The sequence below is a fragment of the Suillus bovinus genome (genome assembly GCF_016758785.1).
Source record: "Suillus bovinus strain UH-Sbo-P2 chromosome Unknown EDB93scaffold_15, whole genome shotgun sequence".
In the NCBI taxonomy this organism is placed as follows: Eukaryota; Fungi; Basidiomycota; class Agaricomycetes; order Boletales; family Suillaceae; genus Suillus; species Suillus bovinus.
The window spans coordinates 281,610-307,600 of record NW_024542071.1 but is presented as its reverse complement, the minus strand read 5'-3'; the positions used below and the strand labels follow the sequence as shown (position 1 = coordinate 307,600).

The 25,991-nt window shown below is 46.5% G+C and overlaps 6 protein-coding genes across 6 annotated transcripts; 3 read left to right on the top strand and 3 right to left on the bottom strand.

The window, feature by feature from the left end:
* Positions 1 to 3,825: 3,825 nt before the first annotated feature.
* EDB93DRAFT_1270563 (IMS-domain-containing protein) lies at positions 3,826 to 6,899 on the top strand (the record flags this gene model as incomplete). Its single annotated transcript, XM_041454318.1, has 15 exons — positions 3,826 to 3,878; positions 3,934 to 4,003; positions 4,059 to 4,146; positions 4,198 to 4,226; positions 4,278 to 4,397; positions 4,454 to 4,523; positions 4,578 to 4,725; positions 4,781 to 4,907; positions 5,016 to 5,030; positions 5,080 to 5,214; positions 5,261 to 5,418; positions 5,462 to 5,601; positions 5,654 to 5,715; positions 5,769 to 5,882; positions 5,932 to 6,899. Coding segments are annotated over 15 exons (1,857 nt in total), but the record flags the coding sequence as incomplete, so codon positions are not given.
* A 122-nt stretch (positions 6,900 to 7,021) lies between these two features.
* On the bottom strand, positions 7,022 to 8,950 carry EDB93DRAFT_1327217 (uncharacterized protein; the record flags this gene model as incomplete). The annotated part of the gene is made up of 14 exons (XM_041455080.1): positions 8,803 to 8,950; positions 8,695 to 8,741; positions 8,599 to 8,631; positions 8,522 to 8,541; positions 8,454 to 8,468; positions 8,359 to 8,397; positions 8,269 to 8,297; positions 8,197 to 8,210; positions 8,104 to 8,139; positions 7,870 to 7,929; positions 7,681 to 7,821; positions 7,392 to 7,623; positions 7,281 to 7,335; positions 7,022 to 7,225 (listed from the first exon to the last, which is right to left on the bottom strand). The coding sequence occupies exons 1-14, from the start codon at positions 8,916 to 8,918 to the stop codon at positions 7,022 to 7,024; spliced, it is 1,041 nt and encodes a 346-aa protein (XP_041309561.1). The 5' UTR covers positions 8,919 to 8,950.
* Positions 8,951 to 12,278: 3,328 nt separating this feature from the next.
* EDB93DRAFT_1248609 (uncharacterized protein) lies at positions 12,279 to 13,297 on the bottom strand (the record flags this gene model as incomplete). The annotated part of the gene is made up of 3 exons (XM_041452740.1): positions 12,279 to 12,727; positions 12,766 to 13,191; positions 13,252 to 13,297. The coding sequence occupies 3 exons, from the start codon at positions 13,295 to 13,297 to the stop codon at positions 12,279 to 12,281; spliced, it is 921 nt and encodes a 306-aa protein (XP_041309560.1).
* A 713-nt stretch (positions 13,298 to 14,010) lies between these two features.
* EDB93DRAFT_1327216 (uncharacterized protein) lies at positions 14,011 to 14,774 on the top strand. The gene has a single exon (XM_041455079.1). The coding sequence runs from the start codon at positions 14,169 to 14,171 to the stop codon at positions 14,706 to 14,708; it is 540 nt and encodes a 179-aa protein (XP_041309559.1). The 5' UTR covers positions 14,011 to 14,168; the 3' UTR covers positions 14,709 to 14,774.
* A 5,669-nt stretch (positions 14,775 to 20,443) lies between these two features.
* On the bottom strand, positions 20,444 to 22,176 carry EDB93DRAFT_1248604 (uncharacterized protein; the record flags this gene model as incomplete). Its single annotated transcript, XM_041452739.1, has 6 exons — positions 20,444 to 20,620; positions 20,673 to 20,802; positions 20,857 to 21,067; positions 21,136 to 21,337; positions 21,386 to 21,891; positions 21,972 to 22,176. The coding sequence occupies 6 exons, from the start codon at positions 22,174 to 22,176 to the stop codon at positions 20,444 to 20,446; spliced, it is 1,431 nt and encodes a 476-aa protein (XP_041309558.1).
* Positions 22,177 to 22,783: 607 nt separating this feature from the next.
* On the top strand, positions 22,784 to 24,958 carry EDB93DRAFT_1248603 (uncharacterized protein; the record flags this gene model as incomplete). Its single annotated transcript, XM_041452738.1, has 7 exons — positions 22,784 to 23,740; positions 23,788 to 23,982; positions 24,037 to 24,390; positions 24,443 to 24,550; positions 24,586 to 24,621; positions 24,678 to 24,821; positions 24,869 to 24,958. 7 exons carry the CDS (start codon positions 22,784 to 22,786, stop codon positions 24,956 to 24,958), a joined length of 1,884 nt encoding a protein of 627 aa, XP_041309557.1.
* Between the last annotated feature and the right edge of the window lie 1,033 nt (positions 24,959 to 25,991).

Below are 25,991 nucleotides of genomic sequence, written 5' to 3'. Positions count from 1 at the left end.
AAGAACCTCAGTCTACGATCTGAGTTAAGAAAATCGAACCCAGTATAGGACCTGGGTTATCAAAGTCTAGCATGACGTTGACCTGCACCAAACTGGTCCGGTGCATGACCATGTGGTGTTAGTGGATATTTTTCGGGAATTTTGCATGGAATGAATTTTGTGTTATTTGGCTCGAAGATGACTCAGCTAGATTCTCATGCATCTGAAGCTTCCATGAAAAATACTTTCCGCGTATGTTTGTTTGCGGGAACTTCCAGGAAACTTTAAATACATGTGTTACCTGGTTTTGCTTTATGACATATGCTATGTCTCTAAATAACACCAAATACAAACAAGTTTCAACATATTATGTAAACCATGTTCTCTTACCACAGTCAGCTGATCTATGACTAAGCCTGACCAATCATGTTCACCTATGTACGATTCACACGGGTATTATGATCTATGACAAATAATGTAGTATATCTAGATATGTGAGAAAACAAAAATTGAATATACCTAGGTATGTGGGAGTAAATTAGCACAGCCACATAGATTTGTCTATATAAGGACCTCCGTTTGGCCTGAAATGCAATCAATCAGACTCCCAGAGTCACCCTTAATAAAATTGCGAGTGAGGTTTGTGTGTGATCAGCATCAGCAACAACCACGAAGAGTTGTTCGACATTGTCAGGTACATTGATGAGACAGTAGGAGCCATTGAGCTCACTATGCTCAACAACCTGCAAGGCCTAGTTATTTGTTTTGAGAAGTCTCTTGTTTTTCTGAGTGTTTGTGTTTGTGTGCACGTGTCTCTGTTTCTATCTCTCTATCTCTGTTTCTCTAGGATTGGGATCTATTTCTTTTAAGATTGGGATCTATTTCTTTTAGTTTGGGATCTATTTCCTTATCTCTGTTTCACTAGCTGGGTTCTGTTTCACTCTATCTATTTCTTTAGCTTGGGATCTGTTTCACTCTCTCTACCCATTGAAAGCTAACAGTCTGAGTGCTCGTTTATTGTCGTGTCACTAACGTGTTATAGATTTTAGCGAATATATTCTGAGTGTTTGTTTCTTGCTGCTGATACTAACGTACTTTTGATTGTAGCGAATACATTCGAGCCTTATCTTTGGATTCTTCGTGTTGTCTCTACATCCGCTAAAGGCTCAGAGTAGCTTAGTGGGGAGACTTCAGAAGTTGATTATTGTCCACTTGACCTCACACATCTGAGTAGTATACTGAGCCAGGATTGTTATTTGTCAGATAGGCTTTAGCTATTGAATAGGGGACTTGGTATTGAAATCCAAGGACGTCCGTTTCTGATTCTGTTTAATACTCATCATGAGTTCCTTGGCAGCAGATTCAATATTAGGCTAAGAGTTCTACGGAAGCTTTTGACAAGTCTTGACCTTTGATCCTACCTGTTTGCGCTGTGGGAGTGACCAATACATCTTCGCACGACTGTTTCACAGTAAGTTTAGAATATAGCACCATTGATTGTGCCTAGTTTTAGTTATCATTTCTGTTTAGCACCAGTGATTGTGCTTAGTCTTAGTTTTGTTTCTGTTTCTTGTTTCTTTTAGTCAATACCATACCGCTGGGTTGACTAGTGTTTCTATACTGATATCATAGAGTACCTTTGTCTGACCGTAGCTTGGATATACTGACAGGCCACCCACAAACGACCACATTATCAGTCATTGGTATTTGTCTGAATCACTGACTGTGGAGATATTTGATTTTGTAGGTGTTCATCTATAGATCATCTATCTAAGAAGACAACGTGCGAGCAGAGAGCAAACTGCTTTACCAATTACCGTGAACTGGAGACAACCGATGAACAAACAACCTGAAGTCTATAGGTTGCACCCGCTCGAAGATGGTGTTGTAATGCCTAGTTGATGAAAACCGGAGAAGAAAACCGACAAAAAACAGTAAAGTCTGATCAGTAGAAAGTCAAGAAAAGATCCCTGAGCGAAGTCGAAGGACATGTGTTGAAAGATACACCTCTGAGCCCTAGATTAGACATATCCAGACGACAGAACGGGAAAGGACAGTGGAATAAAACCGTGGGACAAATTGACCATAGGCGCCCAATGACGGGACCTATCCTGAACTAGAAGAAAACTAGTAATTAAATTGATCTTAAAGTAGAATAAAACTACGAGGAAGGAAATTGAACTTAAGGACCAGAAGAAAACCGATGACAAATTGACCCAGGACCCAGAAGAAAACCGGTGATACAAATTGAAACCCAGATTTCAGACTTTGAAAAATACGAACATACGACAAAAACACCAGAAAAAACCAGAAATTTTTTTATGACTTCTAGAAACTCTAATGGAGTTTTTATCTTTCGTTCCATCTTGTGGGAAAGATGCTATCTTAACAGATGGTTAGAATGGAGGTAAAGAGATATATAGAATAGGCTCTGAAGGAGCACCATAAGGACATGGCGGAAGAGCCATGATTGATGATTCAAGAGAGGAGTGTCTAACGACGTATCGCAGATGAAGAAGAATGGCGACTCCTACTCGGACATGGACTTATCATAGAAATTTATTTTTTACGATACTTTGGACTTTTTCCTACCTAATTTCTCAGTAGATGGCTGGCTGAATTAGTTGTTCAGGAGAACAGAGTTTAGAAAGGGGGTAATGTTACAGTTTCCTACCCTCCACTTCACTTTGTCACAGTGTCACCTTTCACACTGGCACTTTTCACCATTTCACACCTTCACACTTCACATATGCACACTTCACACCTTCACGTATCACAGAACATTCCATCACATTCCACGACCTTCTACCGTACAACTTCTCTATGATTATTCCTATTGGACGTTTACATTGTAGCTCCGCTTCAATACTCGTATATAAGACCTGTAGATACTTCATGTATTCTCTAACTTGACCTTGCCTAATATACCTGGCTAGTTCGCAACTTGATACCTTGTGTGTTGAGTTGGATCATAACAGGGAGTGAATTAATGTGAGTAGCGGTGATTACAGTACTCACCACAAAAAATGAGCAGATATCACTGCAGGCCACGTAAATTTGATGCGGGAGAAAATGGCAGGGCACTGTGGTAGATGGTGATTGTAATTGATTCACGCGCCAGAGGACTGATGCAGAAGATACCACGATATAACGTGAGATATAAATATGAAAGAATTTCGTTACACTGGAATAAAAAGCAGTGTTCTGCCAGTCAATGAACGTCGAACGTTTATCAAGGTTACTAACTTAGAGTCCGTTCAGCAACCGAAAAGTACTTAGTGCTCGACATCTCAGCTGATGGACTAGCAAGAAAGTGCACACGGTCATCACAACACCCCAGAAAGTGTGCTACCCGTGTACGATCAGTCGACGGGGCAGAAGTGCTTCGTGGAACGTTATGGCGTGCGGGGAACTATCTGCCATGGTAGTAGCGACGTCTGCGCAGTAAGCATAGTCGAGACTCTGCGCTCTCGCTTAACTGATTTCAAGCGCCGCTATGAGCGTGCCGAACGTGTTGCTTCTGAATCCGTCACGAAATAAGATTGAGTAGGGCTACATGTAGTCGTTCCCTTGATCGTCTCAAACTGGTCATGAGGCATATATGCATCAATCGTTCTACTCGGCAAGCCTAGCTCAAGTCAAGAGAACACCGCCGTGTTGGCAGCGCCGACCTGTGAATGATTGTTTATCGCGTAATGCTTCTCAGGAGCTACATAGCCACAACAATAACTGAACCTTACAGTGGCACCTAACACTGAACAGAACCACACGGCGAACGCGAACTTGTTGTCTATTTCTCTAACTCGACGTGTTATGGAGCCAGAAAAACCACTTAAACCATCTCAAGACTCCGTCAGTCTACTCAAACGATTAGCTGGTCCCTCCTCCACGAAAGCCGGGTTTGTCACCTCCAAATAATACTTGCACCTTCAAAAGACATTTGACAGTTCGTAGCCTCACTCATGATCAGACTGCGATTAATCGCATAATTGCCGAGGCTTCGAAGGGCTCCAAGTTCTATGAGGTAAGTCCATGTCGTTCGAGTCATCCCCTGGCACATCACTCAGAAAGAACTTCAGAATGAAAAGCTCAAAGACAAGGAATTATCGGAACGCATTGCCAGAATTTTGAAGCAACGTGACGAAGCCCTGCAGGGCGTCGATATACGTGCGTGAATCAATCCACCTCAAGTGAAAGTTGGATTCGATGCCTTACCAGGTCCAATTGAGAAAAACATTGACCACCTCGTGAGCAGCAATTAAAGCTCAGGGAGACTATTGAGACAAGCCACGTTATAGCTCGAAAAACTCGAATCGCAACGCGATTTGAGTCAAATCGTGGTACATGTTGACATGGATGCATTTTACTGCAGCGTTGAGCTACTTGATGACCCATCGCTGCAAGGAAAGCCATTTGCCGTGAGCTTCCAATGTCATATTAGTACCGCATTGTATCGTGAGCTATATCTCCTTAGGTTGGAGGCGGGGTGCTCTCTACCGCTTCCTACGAGGCGCGTAAATTCGGCGTGCGCTCCGGGATGGCGAGTCCGTCTAATTTTGCTGTATCTCATTATATCATTCTCACTGCAGTCCTTTTAGCATTCGTCGCCAAGAAGCTCTGCCCCGACCTCATTCTCCTGAAATCTAATTTCGAACGTTATTCAGAAATGTCTGATACGGTCATGGACATTTTCGAGAGATATGATCCTACTATGCTCGCGGCCGGATGCGATGAAGGGTACTTGAAGTCTGTCATGACAACTATATCTGAGCGTGTCGGTGCTAATAGTCTGTTTACTCAGCATCACAAAATATTGCGAGGAACACATGGTAGATGCGAATACCTGCGTACAAGAAATCCGTGACACAGTCTTCAGGGAGACATCGTTGACAGTAAGCGCTGGGATCGCTCCGAACAAGGTGCGCATTGTTTTTTCTTTTCAACGATGCCATAGCTTACGGTCCCCAGATGCTAGCAAAGGTCGTTCAAGAACTTATTTTGGTTTTTTTTTCTGATCGAACTTTTGTGCTTTCTAGATATGCTCAGACAAGGTTTTAAGAACGTTGAGAAACTAGGTATCAGCGCTGAATTCTGCCACAGAACAAGCCGAATGGCCAGTATCATCTGCCGTTCGACTGCACTTCTATCAAAGCTTTTATGTACGATCTCTCAATCCGCAAGGTGCCCGGGGTAGGACGTGTCAACGAGCGTCTTCTTGAGGCTCTAGGCATTAAGGTTAGTACTCATAATTCTGCATTGAACATGCACTGATTTTGCATAGACATGTGGTGATATATTCAAACATAGAGCGACGCTGCAATTAATGGACAAGCAGTTTGGCCTCGTATTCCTACTGAGAACATATCTCGGCGTCGCATCCAATGTTGTACAACCTATTCAACGAGAAGAGAGGAAAAGCATTGGTGCAGAAAGGCAAGCGTCATGTCCCTTTCGTCAGATCTGCGCCGTGACAACTATTTAGGACCTTTCGCGCTCTAAGTAACAAGACACAGATCCTGAGAAAATTGGATGAGGTGGCGGGGGAACTCGGGGACGACATGGTCAGAGAGGGCTGGACTGGGAAAACGGTGACCCTCAAGTTCAAGTTGGACACATTCCAAGGTAAGTCATTGCGTCACATTTAGACATATCATTTCTTGCTCACGTTTCATAGTCTTTACACGAGCAAAGTCATTTGACCGTTGGGTCAGCTCGAAGAAGGAAGACCTTTTTGCAGTGAGTGAAGGACCGAGAACCCCATCTATAAGGCTCACTTCGAGATAAATCAGATCGGAAAAGAATTATTACTCCCTGAGTTGCCTCTCACACTCCGACTAATTGGCTTGCGAGTCACCAAGCTGAAAGACCTGCATGCTCCGGAGCCAGCAGGAGGGATTAAGCGGGTATGCTTTATTATATCTATCGTTAGAATCAGATTCTGGACTGTTCCAGTTCTTTGAACCTGCGAATTCATCGCCAAGAAAGAGACCGAGACTAGCTAGCAATGCGGACGATTGCAACGACGAGGAACATAACGCTGGAGAAGATCATGACTCAATGCCAGGGTTCTATGAAGAAGAAGAACACGTAGAAGGACGGGGTTTCGATGCTCTTGATGATGAGGACCAGACTCACATCTCTCATAATTCAAATCCTCCACATCATGAACGACGAACACGACCACCAGTGTCAGCTCCAGGACCCTCACGGACTATGCCAAGCGATTCACCGTTCTCGGCAACCACGTCAAAGCCAATGAGCGCTAGACAAGGGGATCGTGTTCGGCATCAGGACTGCCCTATATGCGGAAAGCTGTTGGAGACTGACAACAAAGGGCTCAATGCACATATTGACTTTTGTCTGAGCAGAAATGTCATTATGGAAGCTCAGACTGAAGCACAAAGCACCCCGAAGAGATCGAAGGATCTCGTACTTTCTTGGCCAAGTAGTGCGAAGGGGAAACGGAAGCGGGAATGTTAATTGATTCCGCATTCGCTAAAATCTTCTGTCTCCCATGTATATCTATCGACGACCAGAACAAACGATATTGATCGACAAAATTAGCGAACCTCGCAGTTGCAGTATATCATAATCCGCCGCATTGGGAGGTTTGGCCTGGCGTTCTGTGGGGTTTATATCTATAGGTGTAAAGGAACGAGTGCCAAAAACGGGGGCGTGGAAACACCGTCACGTAGACGGCGAACACTAACAGACAGACTATAACGTAGACAGGCGTATGATTGTCACGGCGGTATAAAAGTGAGTAACAGACATGATATATATAGGGATGAGCCGTCATCGTACCAAATAGCTGACAACAGGGCGCGGTACCCAATCAGCAATGAGCATTACTGCAATGCGTAGTAAGCTGTCAGGCTTACACGGCGTCTTCCTGATTTAAGCAGTATTCATGCACGATTACCAGTTCGAGACGACCAAACGACTACATCTTCCTATTGTTTACATAGTCTACATACAAGAGACTAATAATACTTCAGATAAATACCACAACGAAACTTCGAATTGAAATTAGATTCTCCCGTTACACACTACTCCTGGTTGAAATATGCACGGGCTCCTGGAAAGCAATTGAAGTCATGCCGGTTGCTGTATTGGAGTCATTCAGGAGCTTGGCATGATATTCTCGAACGCCAAGGACCAGGCGTGGTCCTAACACGAACATCTGCACAAAACGGAACATCACAAAAAGCCCCTGATATATCTGTGTCCCCAGGGAATATTCATTCTGTATGAATGATGAACCGTGTTCGCATCCAGAGGTCAATAACAGATCGGCATACCACTAAAGCTTTCGAAAAATTATCACCGAGACCGAGGCATGAAACACCAACGACGCTAGCACGGCCGGAACGTCAGCAGAAAAAGGGACGCGCGTTCACCTATGAGCTCACCTCGCAAAGTAGACCAGGTGAGTTTTTATCAACACCGTGAAGCAGTCGTTCATAATTCCGTCTCCAGAACGCTGTCGCAGTTCACAGAAGTGTAGTACAGCGATCCAAACTGCGAGAAACAGTGCGATGACCTCCCATGAAGTGCCGAATATCCAAGATACGGAATCCAGATGTAAGTAATAACCATTGAAATGTCCTGTGCATTGATGAGTACCGGAAAGAATGAGCTCCTCTGGTATTTGTTAATGAGCCTGATGCACTGAAGTCTTTGAGCCACAATTAGACACACCCTGTGAAAAATCCCTCATTGCTATTGTTGTTGCCACAGCCACTCCGATGAACATGTTGCCAGCAACCAAGAAGACAGCAAGAGGTATCAACACTTTTCTGGATCGTCCATACATGGCGTATAGGCGAATGAGCATGATCACTTGCATAAAGTTTCAGTTACCTCGAGATCACCAAGGTATTTACTCACCGCCCAGCAATGCATTTGCGACGATATCAATCCAATTCATTAAAATGACCAAAATAAAGCCTGACAAATCCAGTAAGCAATGTCGGCGGTTAGCATCAGGGGGTCAAACACTCGAACTAACTCACAGCTGTGACAGTCATTATTTTGAACCAACAAGATGGTCAAGAATCTCACTTACCCCTATATGGGAGTGCAGGTGATTAGACGGGAATGGCATGCATCATTGTGAAATACTTACTGTATCTGTCGTTGGGACCGTCGGAACATACACTGCATGTAGCCTGTCAGAACTTCGAAACAAACGCGATGTACTATGAGGAGACATACTAAACATGCTAGCGCTGATTATGAAACAAGGTTGATGAGCACGACACCAATCACACAGTCGATGAAACTTACACAGCATATGATATTCCAAGATAGCGCACCTAGGATATTTTCATGTCAGCACGACCTTGCCGACAAACGATTTTAATACAAGGCACATACACTGAGAAACAAAACGGTTATAGGGGACCAGCGTTGCCTCTGTTGCGAATTGATTATATTTTCAAACTGCTCTTCTAGTGCGGCACTTTGCTCACCCAGATCAGTTCCACCTATGGACCCATTCTTAGTGAGATTTTTGCTCTGGTCATGAATATGAACGTACCTCTTGTTCGAAAGTCAATACTAAAAATACGGTGAGTAGCACTCAGTATCTTGGGTTTCTCATACTAGGTTGCTCACCCCAATCGTACATCACCCCAGCAGAGGCGGCAACTACGAAACCACGGCACGACTCGGAGTTAGATTGGGACATCAGCCGACTGGACATCCACAAACCTATACAATAGCTGTAAAAACGATCGAAACCGATCCATGGCCATGTACTGGGATCATTTAAGACTATAGTCATGATGTTCGAGGATGAAAGTGTGCGAGCTTGCGAACCTGATAGACAAGCATTTGTGCAAAATCCAGCACCCCAAACAAACATAAAGGAGTGAAATTCGTTGCTGTTGTGATTGAGATTGATTAGATTCAAACTCACAGGATGTCAATGTCATACTTAACTTTGCACCGGAAGGAAATGGAGCACTGCAAAGGGGAGCCAGAGGTGCTCTACCGTATTCCGAGCCTTCTACTTCTCAGAACCTTCCTAGTAAGGTAAGTGCTTCTATAGCGCCAATCCGCCGACAAAACATCATTACTGAGTATTGGTTTCCCTTTCTTTGGTGACATCGTAATACTCGGTTTCTTTTAACAATACCACTCGAACCCTGGCCTGGCCTCTCATGCCTTCTGATCCGCTCGTCTGGCCTGAGCGTCACCAATTATTACTTAACGCTTTTGTTACCAGTCTGAGGCCAGGACACCCATAGAATGCGAATGAGGTGGTAAGTTCCCGCGCTTGCGTGCCTGGACGTTTTCATCTGCGCTCTCTACGCCGTAGCGTCGGGGCTTGGCCTCCGGACACTCCGTGCAACCATTCGAAAACATTTAATATGTCATATAGATTTCACTGAAGTAAATATGGCGCCGAGATGCAGGAGGTTATTGGTTAAGGTAGAAAACAGCCCACCTCACGTGATGTGACTGACGTGTGACGCTGTGAGGATAAGTCAAGTTTGCTGACCAGCACAAACTCATGATAACTTAACTACATATTGGCAGTAATGATAAGTATAAAAGACCTCGAACAAATGTGCGATGGTATGTTTTGTTGCGAAATTTTCACTATTATGTGTCCCTGAAAGCAAAACAACTACCATTGTATTTGTAAATTGAAGAAATACCTGCAAACAACCTTCAAGCACATCACTGTTCTATTCCGCAAGGGAGCTGATGAGTGTGTGTGTTGCCAGAATGTTGCCAGTGCAGAGTTTCTCAATAGTATCTTATCAGCATCACCGAAGCAAAATAAGTGAGATCCAATAAACACGAACATGATTGAGGATCATTGTGTTGAGCTTCAATACAGGTGTACTTCATGCATGTCTGTCAAGTACAGTAGTAACACAGTGGCAATCCATGAGTCTGCTGTTCAGTCCATCGACCTTTACTCACCCCTCGAGATGGCCAAGCATGCACAGAAAGCTGTCAGCAAGAGAGAGATGAGTGAGCGAGTTTGATGAAAGCATGGAAAGAGGAGGATGCAAAGTGGCTGGAGAGAAATGAAGTGCGCAGGCAAGAATATAAGGAGGAGTTGAGGTAGTGGCATCAGGAAATCTACATGTTACTTAATGTTCCTTAAAATATCGGAGGTTCGTATTAAGTAGACTAAGAGGACTAAGCTAAATGTAAGAACATCAATTTTGCTTGATGCAGACTTGATGTCCTTGCAAGTGTTACAAGAACATCTAGACGCTTGGGCCCCTACCATTTTTCTCCTCATCCTTCTGGTATCAGCCCTCGCATCATACCCTTACCCCGACCTCACCCTTGTCATCCTTGTCATCCTTGCATTCCCTTTCGCTCTCTACCTGTCGCTTCAGCAGAGCCAGTACATTTGGCCGGATCCGTTCGCTGACGAAGCATACCCTTGCTCCGTTCCACCACCTGACTGATCCTGTGGACAGTCCCCTTGCCCTTACCGTCCGGACGGTAACCTATGATATGATGCATGACGCATCCCCTTTGCCCTTTTCCCTGTCTTGATCTCTGACTCGGTGCGCAGTCGCACATGCGACCTATACTTAACTCCGCAGTTGCACGATTGTGCCCCTGCGCGTTTCACTTCTTATTCTGATCTTTGACTCACTTTCTTATCCGCACATTCAGGACTCACCCGTGTCTCACCTCGAACGTGCCTTCCTTTTATGGTCATACCCTTTACCGATTACTTCTCTTGGTAGTACGAGTTATCACCCACTAATACGCTTCCTGTCCTCTATATAAACTCGCTACCATGTAATATATTCCCTAACTTGAATCTACTTGGTTCTTGACCTCCTACTCTCACCAGAGTGATCCTTTCTGCCTCGCCAGCAGTCTATATTCTATCTTCTTATCTGCTCTTCACGGATAAGCCCATAGTCTCGATCTTTACTCATCGACTTCGTTGACGAGCAAAGCCCCTGTTAACTAGTCGGACTTCTGTCCTTCTAATTAACAACGATCTTGCGATTAATCTTCGGGTGTCGTAAGCCTTGGCCGATATAGCTTATCGTCTCGCACCCGCTTGACATAAGCTACCTGATTTGGACATAGGCGTCAAATCTTACTTGCCGAAGCCTCGCCAAGTAAGACCCCTAACCTTGGGCTAGCCCAAGGATGTCCTCGACCGTTGACGACACACGCTCTGTTTGAGCGTCGCCAACAGATACCATCCAAGTCGTAACAGCAAGGATCGTCATCACATTGTCATTAAGGAGCTGCTAAGACACAAAGGTGTGACAAAAATTGGAGCTCAATATGCTATTTCAAATGTGTGATGATCTACAAATCTATTAACATAGAAATTGGGCCATATGTCTAAAGCATTGTGAAGAGTAAGGTTCTCCAGAGCAAAATCAGAGTCAAAAATTGGCAAGAGGTGACATGCACGAATGATGGAATCAACATGAATGATAGAGAGCTCTCGACTTGAGTCTGCATGGAAAGAAGGTCGTACCATCCACATGCCGGTGTCTGAATTTGGCTCATTTGCAATGAGCTTGTGTTACAACTTGGATGGTATCTGTTGGCGACGCTCAAACAGAGCGTGTGTCGTCAACGGTCGAGGACGTCCATGGGCTAGCCCAAGGTTAGGGGTCTTACTTGGCGAGGCTTCAGCAAGTAAGATTTGACACCTATGTCCAAATCGGGTAGCTTATGTCAAGCAGGTGCTAGACAATAAGTTATATCGGCCAAGGCTTACGACACCTGAAGGTTAATCGTAAGATCGTCGTTAATTAGAAGGACGGAAGTCCGACTAGTTAACAGGGGCTTTGCTCGTTGACGAAGTCGATGAGTAAAGATCGAGACTAAAGACTTATCCGCGATGAGCAGATAAGAGGATAGAATATAGACTGCTGGCTAGGCAGAAAGGATCACTCTGGTGAGAGTAGGAGGTCAAGAACCAAGTAGATTCAAGTTAAGGAATATGGTACATGGTAGCAAGTTTATATAGAGGACAGGAAGCATATTAGTGGGTGATAACTCGTACTACCAGAAGAGGGAACCGGTGAAGGGTAAGACCATAAAAGGAAGGCACGTTCGAGGTGATACACGGGTGATCCTGAACGTGCAGATAAGAAAGTGAGTCAAAGATCGAAATAAGAAGTGAAACGTGCAGGGGCACAACCGTGCAGCTGCGGAGCTAAATATAAGTAACATGTGCGACTGCGCACCAAGTCATAGATCTAGAAAGGGAACTGGGCATAGGGGACGCGGCATGCGTCGTATCATAGGTTACCATCCAGATGGTAAGGGGACTGTCCACAGGATCAGTCAGGAGGTGGAACGGAGCATGGGTATGCTTCGTCAGCAAAAGGATCCGGCCAGATGTACTGGCTCTGCTGCAGCGACAGGTAGAGGGCGAAGGGGAATGCGAGGATGACCAGTATGACGAGAGTAAGGTCGGGGTAAGGGTGTGATGTGAGGGCTGATACGAGGAGGATCAGGAGAAAAATAGTAGGGGCCCAAGCATCAAGATGTTCTTGTAACAGCTTGAACCAGTGGACGAGGGCGTAGGGGAACGTCTTTTGACTGTGCTGGAATGAAAAGAAACACAAGACACAACAGACTTCCATCCCATTGATCCCATCCTTGCTGGCAGTATTGACAAAGACAGTGTTGTTATGTGTGGGGCCTTGACGCCATGATGGTGCCGCACGAATGTATTCACACTGCATTCCACCAACACCACTTGGGTCACTTGGTGCATAAAAACTGGCTGTGGCCGAGTTAAATATTTTAATACAGCCCTCAAACCTTGGACATGCACTGAGGGGAACATTGGCTCCTTGACAGCCTTGATGTGTTTGGATTCGGTTATTGAGGAGCATATTCCATTCGGAACACCAAACAAACAGATGAGCATCGAATAATGACACAGTGCATGCTGATGTGGCAGTGAGAATCCATCGAATCGAATACCAGTATCTTGAAAAATTTGCTGATAACGATGAAAGTGTTCAAGACAGTCAGAAAGCTGTACAAGGGTGTCCTCTGTGATGATGTCTTGTCGCACAATGTAACAAAATTTGAGGAAGGCCCAAAAACACCGGATAATATCTTGGGGGACATGTTCCTCGATTGCAGAGAGATAAACTTTCATGAGGGCCTTGGAGTCGTCGCCTGTCCATTGAGAGAATCCACATCCTTGTGGAAATCGACGAAGTCCTGCGAAAGGCAGAGCTGCAGCAATTCTGCATGAGAGATAAGAAATTAAAATTCAAAAAAAACACTAAAACTCACCAATGATAAATATCATCCAAAATTGCCTTTGCACGAGTCTTTCCATGCTCTTTTTCGAGGTACTTCTCGACCCATGCCATGAGGTGTTACAAGAACACCTTGATGCTTGGGCCCCTACCATTTTTCTCCTTATCCTCCTAGTATCAGCCCTAGCATCACACCCTTATCCCGACCTCACTCTCGTCATACTGGTCATCCTCGCATTCCCCTTCGCCCTCTACCTGTCGCTGCAGCAGAGCCAGTACATCTGGCCGGATCCTTTTGATGACGAAGCATACCCATGATCCGTTCCACCTACTGACTGATCCTGTGGACAGTCCCCTTACCGTCTGGACGGTAATCTATGATACGATGCATGCTGCGTCCCCTATGTCCAGTTCCCTTTCTAGATCTATGACTTGGTGCGCAGTCGCACATGTTACTTATATTTAGCTCCGCAGTTGCACGGTCGCGCCCCTGTGCGTTTCACTTCTTATTTTGACCTCTGACTCACTTTCTTATCTGCACGTTCAGGATCATTCGTGTATCGCCCCGAACGTGCCTTCCTTTTATGGTCTTACCCTTTACCAGTTCCCTCTTCTGGTAGTACGAGTTATCACCCACTAATACGCTTCCTGTCCTCTATATAAACTCGCTACCATGTACCATATTCCTTAACTTGAATCTACTTGGTTCTTGACCTCCTACTCTCACCAGAGTTTGGGACTCTATTATGTAACGAGGCACGAGAGAAAGAATAGAGTAAGGTCTTCGATCGAACGGAAGGCACGGCACCGCTTCTTGTTCCCGTGCTGCGACCATCGTTCGTCGCTGTGTAGTTCACTCTCCTCCTCGTATTTCTTTTTTCTAAGAACAAAAACCACACCTAAGAACCTTTAAACAAAACCAATTCACCCCATACCCACACATTATCTATCATGGTTGACCCAACAACCGAAACATGCCCAGAATTCGCGGGCGCACTTTACGCCGGCATATGCACCGACTTAATAGCAGCCACAGGTCAAACAGAGCAAGAAGTCATAGACCGTTTAGTAGACACCTGGAACGCAGGACACAAAGAGAGAGTACTCGCATGGGAACAACAGCAAGAGAACGAGGCACTTGCAGTCGCCAACGCTGAGAGAGCTCGCGTAGCGCAAGAAGAAGCAGAGCACGCCCTACAGGAGGCGGAAGCGCAGAGGGAGCGCGCAGAGGCAGAGAAGAAGAAACCGAAAATGAACGGATTCAAGGAAGCCTCAACAGTAGGAGACTTCCTGGCTCCCCGTCCCTCCCAATACGCAGTTCAAAAGCTCACTAACTTTGAATACGTAGAGTTGTGGTACTTCTCCCCTGACGGATGCAAGGAAGCCCTCAAGACTTCGAGATCCGTCGCGGACGACTACGGTCTAACCAAGGTGGACGACCAGCTCACCATTCGTCCAGTGTCAGCCTTCAAGCCTCGAAGGCAGCACTAGCAGATCACGACCTGCCGTTCTTGGTTTTCCTACGAGCGAAGAACATGTTCCTCGTGCAAATCAGCCAGGCCAAGTGGCCCCAAACCCACATCGACGCTCTCTCGCTTTTCTACTGGTGCCTCGAAAACCACGCGGTTCGCAACCACAGCGACATCGGAGACATGGTGATCCTCAACTACGCCTCGAGGGTACGTCACGACTGGCATGACTGTTTAAAGCGAGACGAAGGCTTCAACATCGGAAACCTGAACGAGACCCTTCTACGCACAATTAGCGAAGAATTATGGGATAAAGTACGATCCCGAACCCTGGCCATGGTGCGTTTCGCACCCCCCTCATCCAAAGCATCAACTAACCATATAACCCTCTTTACCCATACAATGTTCTCGTACTCACCTACAACCCACGTATGTGGATGCCTGCGATGTCACTCCCGCGGATGCCTGTGACGTTAATCCCGCGGACGCCCGCACACATGCTCACGCGGATGCCTGCGACGTCAATCCCACGGACGCCTGCACACATGCTCACGTGGACGACGCACCTGTCCATCACACAGCCTTCGAACAAAGATGCACCCGCCTACCAGAGCAGCTTCCGGAAGTCGAGCTATCGCGACATGCGAGGCAACAACCAACGGAACCGTAACTCACGTTCACATTCGCCCATCCGCAGGGGAGAAGCCCAGAAGGGCAGATCATCCTCACCAGACAACACCCGCGACAAGAACCGTCGAGAGGGTTTTTCTCGTGGCGCAGGCTCACGTGGCCATTCAGCCTGCGCTGTCTGTTTGGGCCGCTTCGCACACGACATTCGTCACTGCAACGCCAGCAACCTCTGGGACGGATCCAACACCCATTGCCGTCGAACGCAAGACAGTCGAATTGTCAACCCTCAAGGTCTCCCACTCTGCTACAAATGGCAGCGCCCCGAGAGCTGCGCAGCCTGAAACCACGAATCATCCCACAAATGCTCAGGTTGTGGAGGCAAAGACCACGGCGCGCAGAAATGTTCTCGAGTCGAGAAAGCATGAGGCGTGCACCCCGTACAAGGCCAGCAAGTGGCAACGTCTCCTCAAAGAGACAAACCTCCTTAGTAGATACCCATCTATACCTAGATGCATGGTCAGCGGTTTTTCCGGAGGAATCCCTCCAATTACATGTACATATGCCCCCGCCAATAGCCCCACCATTAACGAGAACGTGGCTGCGTTCTGGAACATTGTGGAATGTGAATTTTCCAAAGGTCGTTTCATCGGCCCTTTTAGCGCTGAAGAACTTAAGTCCGTCGGCGGCGAATTCCAGACAGCCCCCTTGTCCCTGGTTCCCAAACCAGGCAAACCAGGCGAATTCCGCCTGGTTCAAAACCTCTTTTTCCCGATTCGCCCATTACCTTCCATTAGATCAATTAATTCCAGAGTCGACTCCGACTTATTCCCATGTACATACAGAACTTTTCCCACCATTTGCCAAGCAATCTGGAGCCTACCTCCCGGCTCGCAAGGAGCCGTGCGAGACGTGGCAGAGGCATACAGAACAATTCCTCTCCACCACTCGCAGTGGCCTGGCCTGGCCATACGCTTACCGGGGGACGACACATTTGCAATCGATACAGCCCTGTGCTTTGGATTCGGCCCCTCCGCAGGAATTTACGGAAATGTGGCCGATGCAGGATCTGACATCCTACGAGGCAAGGGCATCGGACCCATTTCAAAATGGGTCGATGACCACCTGTTTTTACGTATTAGGAAAGAGTACCTGGAAGAATACAATAGACATCGCGTACGTGTTACAAGAACATCTAGACGCTTGGGCACCTACTATTTTTCTCCTGATCCTCCTCGTATCAGCCCTCGCATCATACCCTTACCCCGACCTTACCCTTGTCATCCTCGTCATCCTCGCATTCCCTTTCGCCCTCTACCTGTCACTTCAGCAAAGCCAGTACATTTGGCCGGATCCTTTCGCTGACGAAGCATACCCATGCTCCGTTTCACCACCTGACTGATCCTGCGGACAGTCCCCTGACCCTTACCGTCTGGACGGTAACCTATGACACGATGCATGATGCATCCCCTTTGCCCTATTTTCCTTTCTTGATCTCTGACTCGGTGCGCAGTCGCACATGCGACTTATACTTAGATCCGCAGTTGCACGATCGTGCCCCTGCGTGTTTCACTTCTCATTCTGATCTTTGACTCACTTTCTTATCCAGCACGTTCTACCTAGATCGAACGTGCCTTCCTATTATGGTCTTACCCTTTACCAATTGCCTCTCCCGGTAGTATGAGTTATCATCCACTAATACGTCCCCTGTCCTCTATATAAACTCGCTACCATGTACCATATTCCCTAACTTGAATCTACTTGGTTCTTGACCTCCTACTCTCACCAGAGTGATCCTTCTGCTTCGCCAGCAGTCTATATTCTATCTTCTTATCTGCTCTTCGCGGATAAGCCTATAGTCTCGACCTTTACTCATCGACTTCGTCGACGAGCAAAGCCCCTGTTAACTAGTCGGACTTCTGTCCTTCTAATTAACGACGATCCTTACGATTAACCTTCGGGTGTCGTAAAGCCTAGGCCGATATAGCTTATCGTCTCGCACGCGCGTGACATAAGCTACCCGATTTGGACATAGGCGTCAAATCGTACTTGCCGAAGACACGCCAAGTACGACCCCTAACCTTGGGCTAGCCCAAGGACGTCCACAGACCGTTGACGACACAAGCTCTGTTTGAGCGTCGCCAACAGATTCCATCCAAGTCGTAACAGTACGTGCCGCAAATGAAATCAAGAAGAACGGAGGGCCCATCACTGATGGAGGCCGCATATGGTATAAGGGGGCCACCAGACCAGATGGCAGTGTCGAAGAATTCGATGAAGACATGCTGTTCCCCCTTCAAGATTTATCCTCACGATCCCCACGGTCATTCGAGGATGCTCAGTTCTCATACTGCTTCGACGACATTGATTTTTATTCTTATCTACTGGGGATCATATGGAAAATATCGAAAGACCACCCTTTCAGCAGCGAGCCACTTTTCACCGGACTCGTTTGGGACCTTACCAAACGTACCGTGGCATTATCAAGCCACAAGCAGATGAAATACCTCAAGGCTATCGCCGTGTGGCAATCCAAGCGGACTCACACCCTCCATGAGGTACAAAAACTGCACGGCAAGTTGTTGCACGCCTGCCTCGTGGTCCCAATGGGACGAGCTTACCTCACCAGCTTGGAAAGCATGCTGGGCATATTTGAAGACCGCCCGCACACACCACGAACCCCCCCTCGTAGCACCCCAGAAGACATTGAGTGGTGGAAAACAACCCTCAGTCCCAGCCTTATCGCCTGCCCAATACCAGGACCCTGCATCCTCCATGACCCCCTTGCCTATTCGGACGCTAGCTCTGGTCACGGAATCGGAATCGTCATCAGCGGGAGATGGCGAGCGTGGAAACTCGTACCTGGTTGGAAAAGGGATGGGCGCGACATCGGCTGGGCAGAGAGCGTTGGGTTCAAGCTCCTCGTTCGGACCACCATCGCGGTTGCTCCCCCCGGAACTCATTTCAAAGTCTATGGCGACAACAGAGGCATTGTTGAAGGATGGTGGAAGGGGTGCAGTAGAAGTCGAGCTTGCAATGAAGTCTTCAAGCGGATCCACACGCTCGCTGCCAATGCCAAGTGTACAATCCTTACTCGATACGTCCCGAGTAAAGATAACCCCGCTGACGGCCCGTCACGGGGAATATATCCCCCCGCATCTGACATGCTCCCCCAAATCCCAATCCCAAGGGAATTGCAAGTGTTCATTTCCAACATACCCACCAACGAACTCAATCACCGCACCTTCCACGGGGCTAGCGCACCCAGCATGTACCAACCGTTTCCGACAATGGTCGAAAAACTCGGAGACAACGAGTACAAACGCCGTGCACTTGTCAATCGCGAACTCGAACGAAGAGGGGAGGAACTCCTCCAAGCGTCACAAACCTTCCTATAACAGCGACATAAGCCCAATGCCATCACCACTACGTCTGCATTGCCCAGCTAAGGACAGGCTATACCTGTGGCAGCCCACATCCCCGCGCTCAATAAGAGACGCGCAGGGACAGGTCTTACCTCTAACCCCCTCCGACATCGAGCGCATTCGAGAAGTCATGATCCACGGATACGCGGAGGGAACACGCGAATCGTATGGATCGGGGCTGCTCATCTTCCATGTTTTCTGCGACAGCAAAAGCATCCCAGAGGACCAGAGAGCCCCCGCAAGTCACATCCTGATTTCCTCATTCATATCCTGCATGGCAGGTCATTATTCCGGCAAGACTATATCGAACTATGTCTACGGCGTCCGCACGTGGCATGTCTTGCACGGCGTAGCGTGGAAACTAAACGACATGGAAATCAACACCCTCCTCAAAGCGAGCTTATCCATGACCCCCGCGACAGCCAGACGCAGCAAACGTGAACCGTACACAATAGAACTCATCATAGCCATTCGAGAGCAACTCAATCTATCAAACCCCGTGGATGCCGCCGTCTTTGCGTGCCTCACCACCGCATTTTATGCTACAGCGAGGGCGGGAGAATTCACAGTCCCACGCCTAGACGCTTTCAACCCCACCCTGCACATAACTCCTGCCAACGTGACAGATGTCCGCGACCGACAAAACCTCCTTACCAAGAATTTCCATTTGCCCTGCACGAAAACTTCGTTAGAAGGAGAGGATGTGCACTGGGCCAAGCAATCAGGACATTCAGACCCAGAGGCAGCTTTTCTGAACCACATGGCCATTAACGACCCTCCCATCGACAGCGCACTGTTTTCATATTGCCACAAGGACTCATACAGACCACTAACGAAAACAAAACTCACGCAAAGATTAGCGTCAGCAACCAGAGCAGCAGGGCGGGAACCATTACAAGGACATGGAATCCGCATAGGTTCCACCCTCGAATACCTCCTTCGAAATATTCCTTTCGATGTCATTAAAGTCAAAGGTCGTTGGGCAAGCGACACTTTTCTCAAGTACCTTCGCCGTCACGCTCAAATCCTAGCGCCCTACATGCAAGCTGTCCCATCCTTACAGGACCAGTTTCTCCGCTACACCTTACCCCCAGTTCACGGGGGCTAAGCATTGGCAATGATCGAAAGGCAAACCATTGTGAGTGTTCCACGTCCGTCTCCTAAAACGGGGGTATCCGAGACAACCACGAGTTTCGCTGGATGTGTCGACGAACTCCTAAACATCTGGGAATCGCAGCTCACCTCCCTTTTCTCTTAGGTGCACTCCTCGGGGCCAGAAAGCGCTGCGCGCCCTCGCCCAAAAGCTATCTCCATATCAGAACCTATCCAAACACATTCCATTCCCCCCCCCCCCAGTATTCTAGTAATACAAAATTTATCTGTTAGTCGTGTCACAGTGAACATCGAAGAGATTCCTTCTGCCTAGCCAGCAGTCTATATTCTATCTTCTTATCTGCTCATTGCGGATAAGTCTTTAGTCTCGATCTTTGCTTATCGACTTCGTCGACAAAGCAAAGCCCCTGTTAACTAGTCGGACTTCCGTCCTTCTAATTAACGATGATCTTATGATTAACCTTTGGGTGTCGTAAGCCTTGGCAGATCCAGCTCATTGTCTAGCATCCGCTTGACATAAGCTACCCGATTTGGACATAGGCGTCAAATCTTACTTGCTGAAGCCTCGCCAAGTAAGACCCCTAACCTTGGGCTAGCCCAAGGACGTCCTCGACCGTTGACGACACACGCTCTGTTTGAGCGTTGCCAACAGATACCATCCAAGTCGTAACATGAGGTGGTCTTCAAAAGCTCCCTTGATGACTTGATGCAGGATGTCCAGTGCAAGAAGCTGGTGAATGTCAGCATGAGGGAAGTCATTGGTGAAAGGCTGAACATATGTTAAAATGATACTATTGAACAGTAGAAATACTCCACTCTACTATATCGCTGATAACTCCCCATTCATCCCAGAGTACTCCAGAGTCAACTTCATCACAAAGGGTATCTACAACTTCCCGTGAACGAAGCCCACCCTCACCGCTATCTAAATTGTCAGGATAAGCGAAGCATCTAATGTATTACTGTTAGCATAGTAGACACTAGGTACATAAATAAAATACTTACTTTGCGCACCAATTTTGAACGACACAACCGAGGACAAGTTGTTTGGGATAATCAGCAATGTAGGGACCAAGACCATACACTACACATCTAAAATGCCCATCCCCAAATTGAACAACCTCAGGGACAGACATAGCAGGCTTGAGCGATGATAAGATCCTTGACAGTGAAGAATGAAATAATTGCTTCTTGAATTTTTGGAAATTTGGATCATCTGAATGCTTTTTTGTTCGCTACAAGACTTTGTTAGTATTGAGAAGCATAGAGAAAGTAAATCTGTACTTTTTGGAATAGCCAAAAAGCCAATGACGGCTACAGCATTACAGTGAGCACGTTGGACATTGTTATGAATGTTTCTGATCGAGGCATACAGAGGATAGTAGTCATTTTGTCCTGTTGCCACCGAGACAGTCATTTTGTCGCTTCCGAGAATGACTGGGACAAATGTTGATCCATGTGTGGTCGTATCTTTGGCAATCTCATCCTGACAAAGTGTCAGTGAAAGGAATAGTGTTCATAGCATCGAACTAACCATTTGGTCCCAGGCCCAATCACCCGACATCACATTGTGCCATTGGCGAGTTGCACTATCACCCTGGCCTTTCCACTCACAATATGGCGCATAATCCATCTCATTTTTGAAGTCAGGATTGCCCAACATGTTGCGGATGATAGCACGTGGGTCACGGAACCATGTAGTGTATGTTGCGTTCATCCATGGTGTGGGATTGCTAGTGGGATCCACATCAGCAGTGTATTGCATTGAAAAACTTTGCCAAGTGACATCTCCAATCAGTGTTTTATCGATAGTCAAATATAGGTCCTGATGGTCTGCAAAAGGAGGGGCATCTTTGTGTTGTGTGAGACTGAGGCCCCACAAATGCATCAATTTATCGATGTTACCAGCAGACATCTGGACCTTGTTGTACAAAAAATTTGCTGTTTTGAACTCCATTTGGCTATGGTAAGGTGTCCAGTCGTCTGATTGTTTTGATGTTGAGGGAGGGGGTATGGTATCTGCGGGAATGAAATTGCCTGCTGCATTGCAAATATGACCGGCTCGAGAGCATTAGGACTATGTATTATTGTCATTAATAAATAAAAATTGAGCTACATACCATCAAGCTCAAGGTGATAGTCACGGTAGACTTCATTCACATCCCCACTGACATCTGGGGCTGTATTGTCACCCACAGTACCATTGCTGTTTGTTGGGAAACTGTCATGGTCCATCTGGAAGTTGGTGTTTGAGGGCAGTGGCTCCCCATCATTTGAATTGGGTTCGCCATTGTGCATGAATGTCTCTCCAGTGTTTGAGGGCATGTTTTCAGTGTGTTGGAGTGCATTTTCAGGCAACTTAAACGAAAAACCATGCACTGCATGACAGTGCTGTGTGAGACCTGAATGATTCTTGAAATAGCAGTTGCAGCCAGTGTGCGGACAAGGTATCAAGTTGACATTGAAAGTCTTGCATCCTTGTTTCATTGGTGTGGAAGTCAGAAACTGAGTATGACTATAGTTCAAATTTTAGTGAATAACCTGTAAAAATGAGTAAAATTGTGAACCAAAGCGAGAAGAACACAGCGCCAAATAATGCAGGATACGAGGATGTGAGCAAAACTGCCTACAAGCATATGAGATGTCAACATAAGAACTACGCATGTAAGTACTCACAAGGACAAGGACACACAGTGAAATGAGTTTGAGGACTTGGTGTGTGGGAGAACTAGTAGCCAGCATCAAGTTCTGACTGGTACTAAAGTGAGCTAAGGGTCAGTATATAGCAAAGTACATAATAGTGGGCTCACACGGCGTATAGTCTAAAATCAGCATAAAACAAACTTTCTTCACTGCTTCTTTGCCTCCGCCCATCTGCCCAAGAGTCCATCTCTCTGCTCACCAGCTTTCTTCTTTACTCCTGCCACTGATCATGGTCTCTACACATCCATCCAATGCTTCAAAAAAAGTCACTCAGGTTGTCATAGATGCACAGCAAAAAAGACGAACCTTGGCCCAGGTACAAGAGGACAATGCTTGTCTCCAAAGAGAAAAGGAAGACCAGGAGGCAAGGACCCACAAGGGCATTGCCAAAGTTGCAGCTGTCCAGGATAAACTTGCCATCCAGGAGCAAAATGTAAGCGCCGCAAGAAAACCATGTCCTTGTCCTGTTGGCAAGGCTGCCGCTGCAACCATTACCATGGATATGGCAGCCACAGGACTGAAAAGAGGTGCTGCAGCAAAGGCAGCAGCGGAAGAGGTTCTGGATGAGGTGGGTGATGGTAGTGAGGCAAACATGCAGAAAAAGCAGAAACAAGTGCAGAAGACAACTCACCATGATGCGGTTGAGGCTGTTTGTGGCACCGCAGTACCAGCTAATGCTGATAACAATAACAATGTTACTGATGGGATCACGGTGGCATTGAGTTTATGTGTATCAGATTCTGGCCCAAAAGGGAATACATCAACATACATACCTTGCTCTTCTACCACGATGTTGCTGCTAATTGAGCCCACACTTTTTTACTGGAATTTGCTGAATAATTTGACTAGTGACTTGAAGAGCACTTATAGGGGCACAGTCTCAGTGTGGGCACACAGAGTTCAGAATCCAAAGACGAGCAGCACATTGTCTCACTTGCCGAGGAGCAAAAATCATCCAACCAGTGTATCGGGCATCCCAGGACCTACACAACTCACCAAAGTAACAACATTTAGCAGTGCTACTGCCGCCCCAGCGACTCCCAAAAGCTCTGAGATTGGATGCGATGATGCCCAGGTAGTAGGATCTCTGCTAGATGAGGATGGTGAGCCTGAACACTTAGTGGCACATGCCCTCGCGAGTGTGAAGAAACAGCCAAGTAGTTTGTATACTGTATTAGGAGCAATGGTTTGTGTTTTTTTTCGGGGGTTCCCTTTGTTAACTACTTACTACAGGATGTGGTTGACATTTGCAATGGTTCACTGACCCCACCTCCACCTTCACAATATCAGTCTGCTCACTCCTTCTCTTCATCCATCGAAGGGGATGCTGACATGGGTGACGACAAAATGGAATCAGGAGATGTCATTGTTGTTGACAGTGTTAAGGCAAGCCCTGCTGCTATGGGAAGTAAACAGGTGACATCAAAGGTATGCAAGGTGACTCAAATTGGTCTGCAGTTATATCTACTAACTATTCTACAGACCAATGTTGAAGTATTTGATGATGTGGATGTCCCACCGAAGAAGTGTGTCAAGAAGGAGATGATGGATGCCTTGGAGAAGAAAGCAACTGCCACGGAGAAGATGAGCAAAGAAGTCTTGAGGGTGAAGTACAAGAACAGTGATCTTCCCACTGGTTGCCAGGATGGAAATGCATGGTGTGGCTTACTGATTCCTACTATCGCTCACGCCGCCGGTGGGGATGATGTCCATCCATGGCTCATTGAGGATGATGCACTTATTCTGATCCTCACAAAGGCTTGGAAAGTCATCTACGCAGGAAAGCCCATGCTCATTGATCACTCTATTGTCCCAGGAGACACTGTCTATTACATGGTAAGTCTCACTGATACAGTGTTTTTGTATCTGACGCTCTTATTTAATGTAGGCTAAGCAACACTTGAGTGAATGGTGTGGTGGATTTGGTTCTGCTGCCATCATGATGATCACAAGTCTCATGGTGGCTGACCTGCTCTATGAAGCTGAGGATAGCCATGTTGGTTTTGCAAAATTTTGACTGGCAGACAACAGATTTCTCTTTGGGACGTTGAATCTGACAACAAGAAGGTATGTGCTGTCATTGGGTGTAATTTTTGCTGATGACAACATCTATGTTTATTTAGGAATGGTCAGGAATGTGGCAGTCAATGTTCGTCCTGCAGACTTTTGCGGCACACCTCAACTACACCCAAGGATGTGTGCCTGTTCCGGAGCTTAACAGCAAGGAGCCAGTTCTCCGAAGTGCACTTTCCCTTGCTGCAGCGGCGGTATTTATTCTTCTATTGAATTCACACATTCTTCTGACATTCAGCAGGTTAAACGAGCCCTTCATCTTCTCGCAAGTAAAGAGATGACTTTTGAAACAAAGAATACCACATCTAAGGGCATGAAGAAGCCTTCGTGAAAGAGGAAGGCATCAGCTGGAGAAACTGAATGGATCGCCATCATCGATGAGAATGAAATTTTTTTGGAGCTGCTCTGGGGGTATGACACTCGAATGTTCATGACTGCCATCAACCGTGTTCCCGCTGACAAGATGAAAATCATAATTGAACAAGCTCAGCAATACATGAAGGCCACAACTTGCGCTGGATGATCAATGTTATTCTTCCCCTGCTTTTTTTTGCCCTGCACTCATTTTAATACCCTTGGTAATTCCTCTTAACCGCTACTTTGGATCATACTGAGAATCAATGGATCATTTTTTGCAAGTAGCGCTTCAAAAAACCTTTAAGCTGAACATTAAGAATTTGGATCTAATTTATTCAAGAAATGCTCTTCTTAATGATTTCTAGCTTATTTGCTCTTGGTCCATTGCAAGAACATTCTCAGCCATCATTAAGTCATCATTAAGTAATCTGTAGATTTCCTGATAGGGAGGAAGAGTGAGCAAAGGCAAAGTTGGAGAGACAACACATGACACATGTCAAACCGAAGCTTCGGAGACTTGAGGCCCCACTCCCAAAGCTGGCACTTGCCCACATTGATGAGGAAGAAGATTAATCTGCGCAACTAGGGAATAAATCTGCCTTTTTGGGTGAACTCAAATGATGGTGAACGTACGATAACACCAAGATTTACACACTTTTCATTGCGGAATAACATCTCATTTGATGTTCTTCAAAATTTTGTTCAAAGTAGATTAGCTATCTATTGTGACATCCCTGAAAGCAATTTTTGACATTGTGTCAGGTTGTGTTGTGGTAGACATCCAAAAATTTTGAACTCAAATGATGGTCAATGACTGTATTGTTCAGGGACAGTAATAGAAACCAACTGACTTTGCACAGCTTAAGTGTGTGCTCCAACATGCCAAAGAGTGAGGCCCATCAGGTGCAAATCCACTTCAAAAGGTCAAGCATTGGCTCGGTTGACCTCAACACAGCACTTTTGGAAGAAGGTACGTGCTTGGGAAAATTTCTGTATTTAGATAAAGG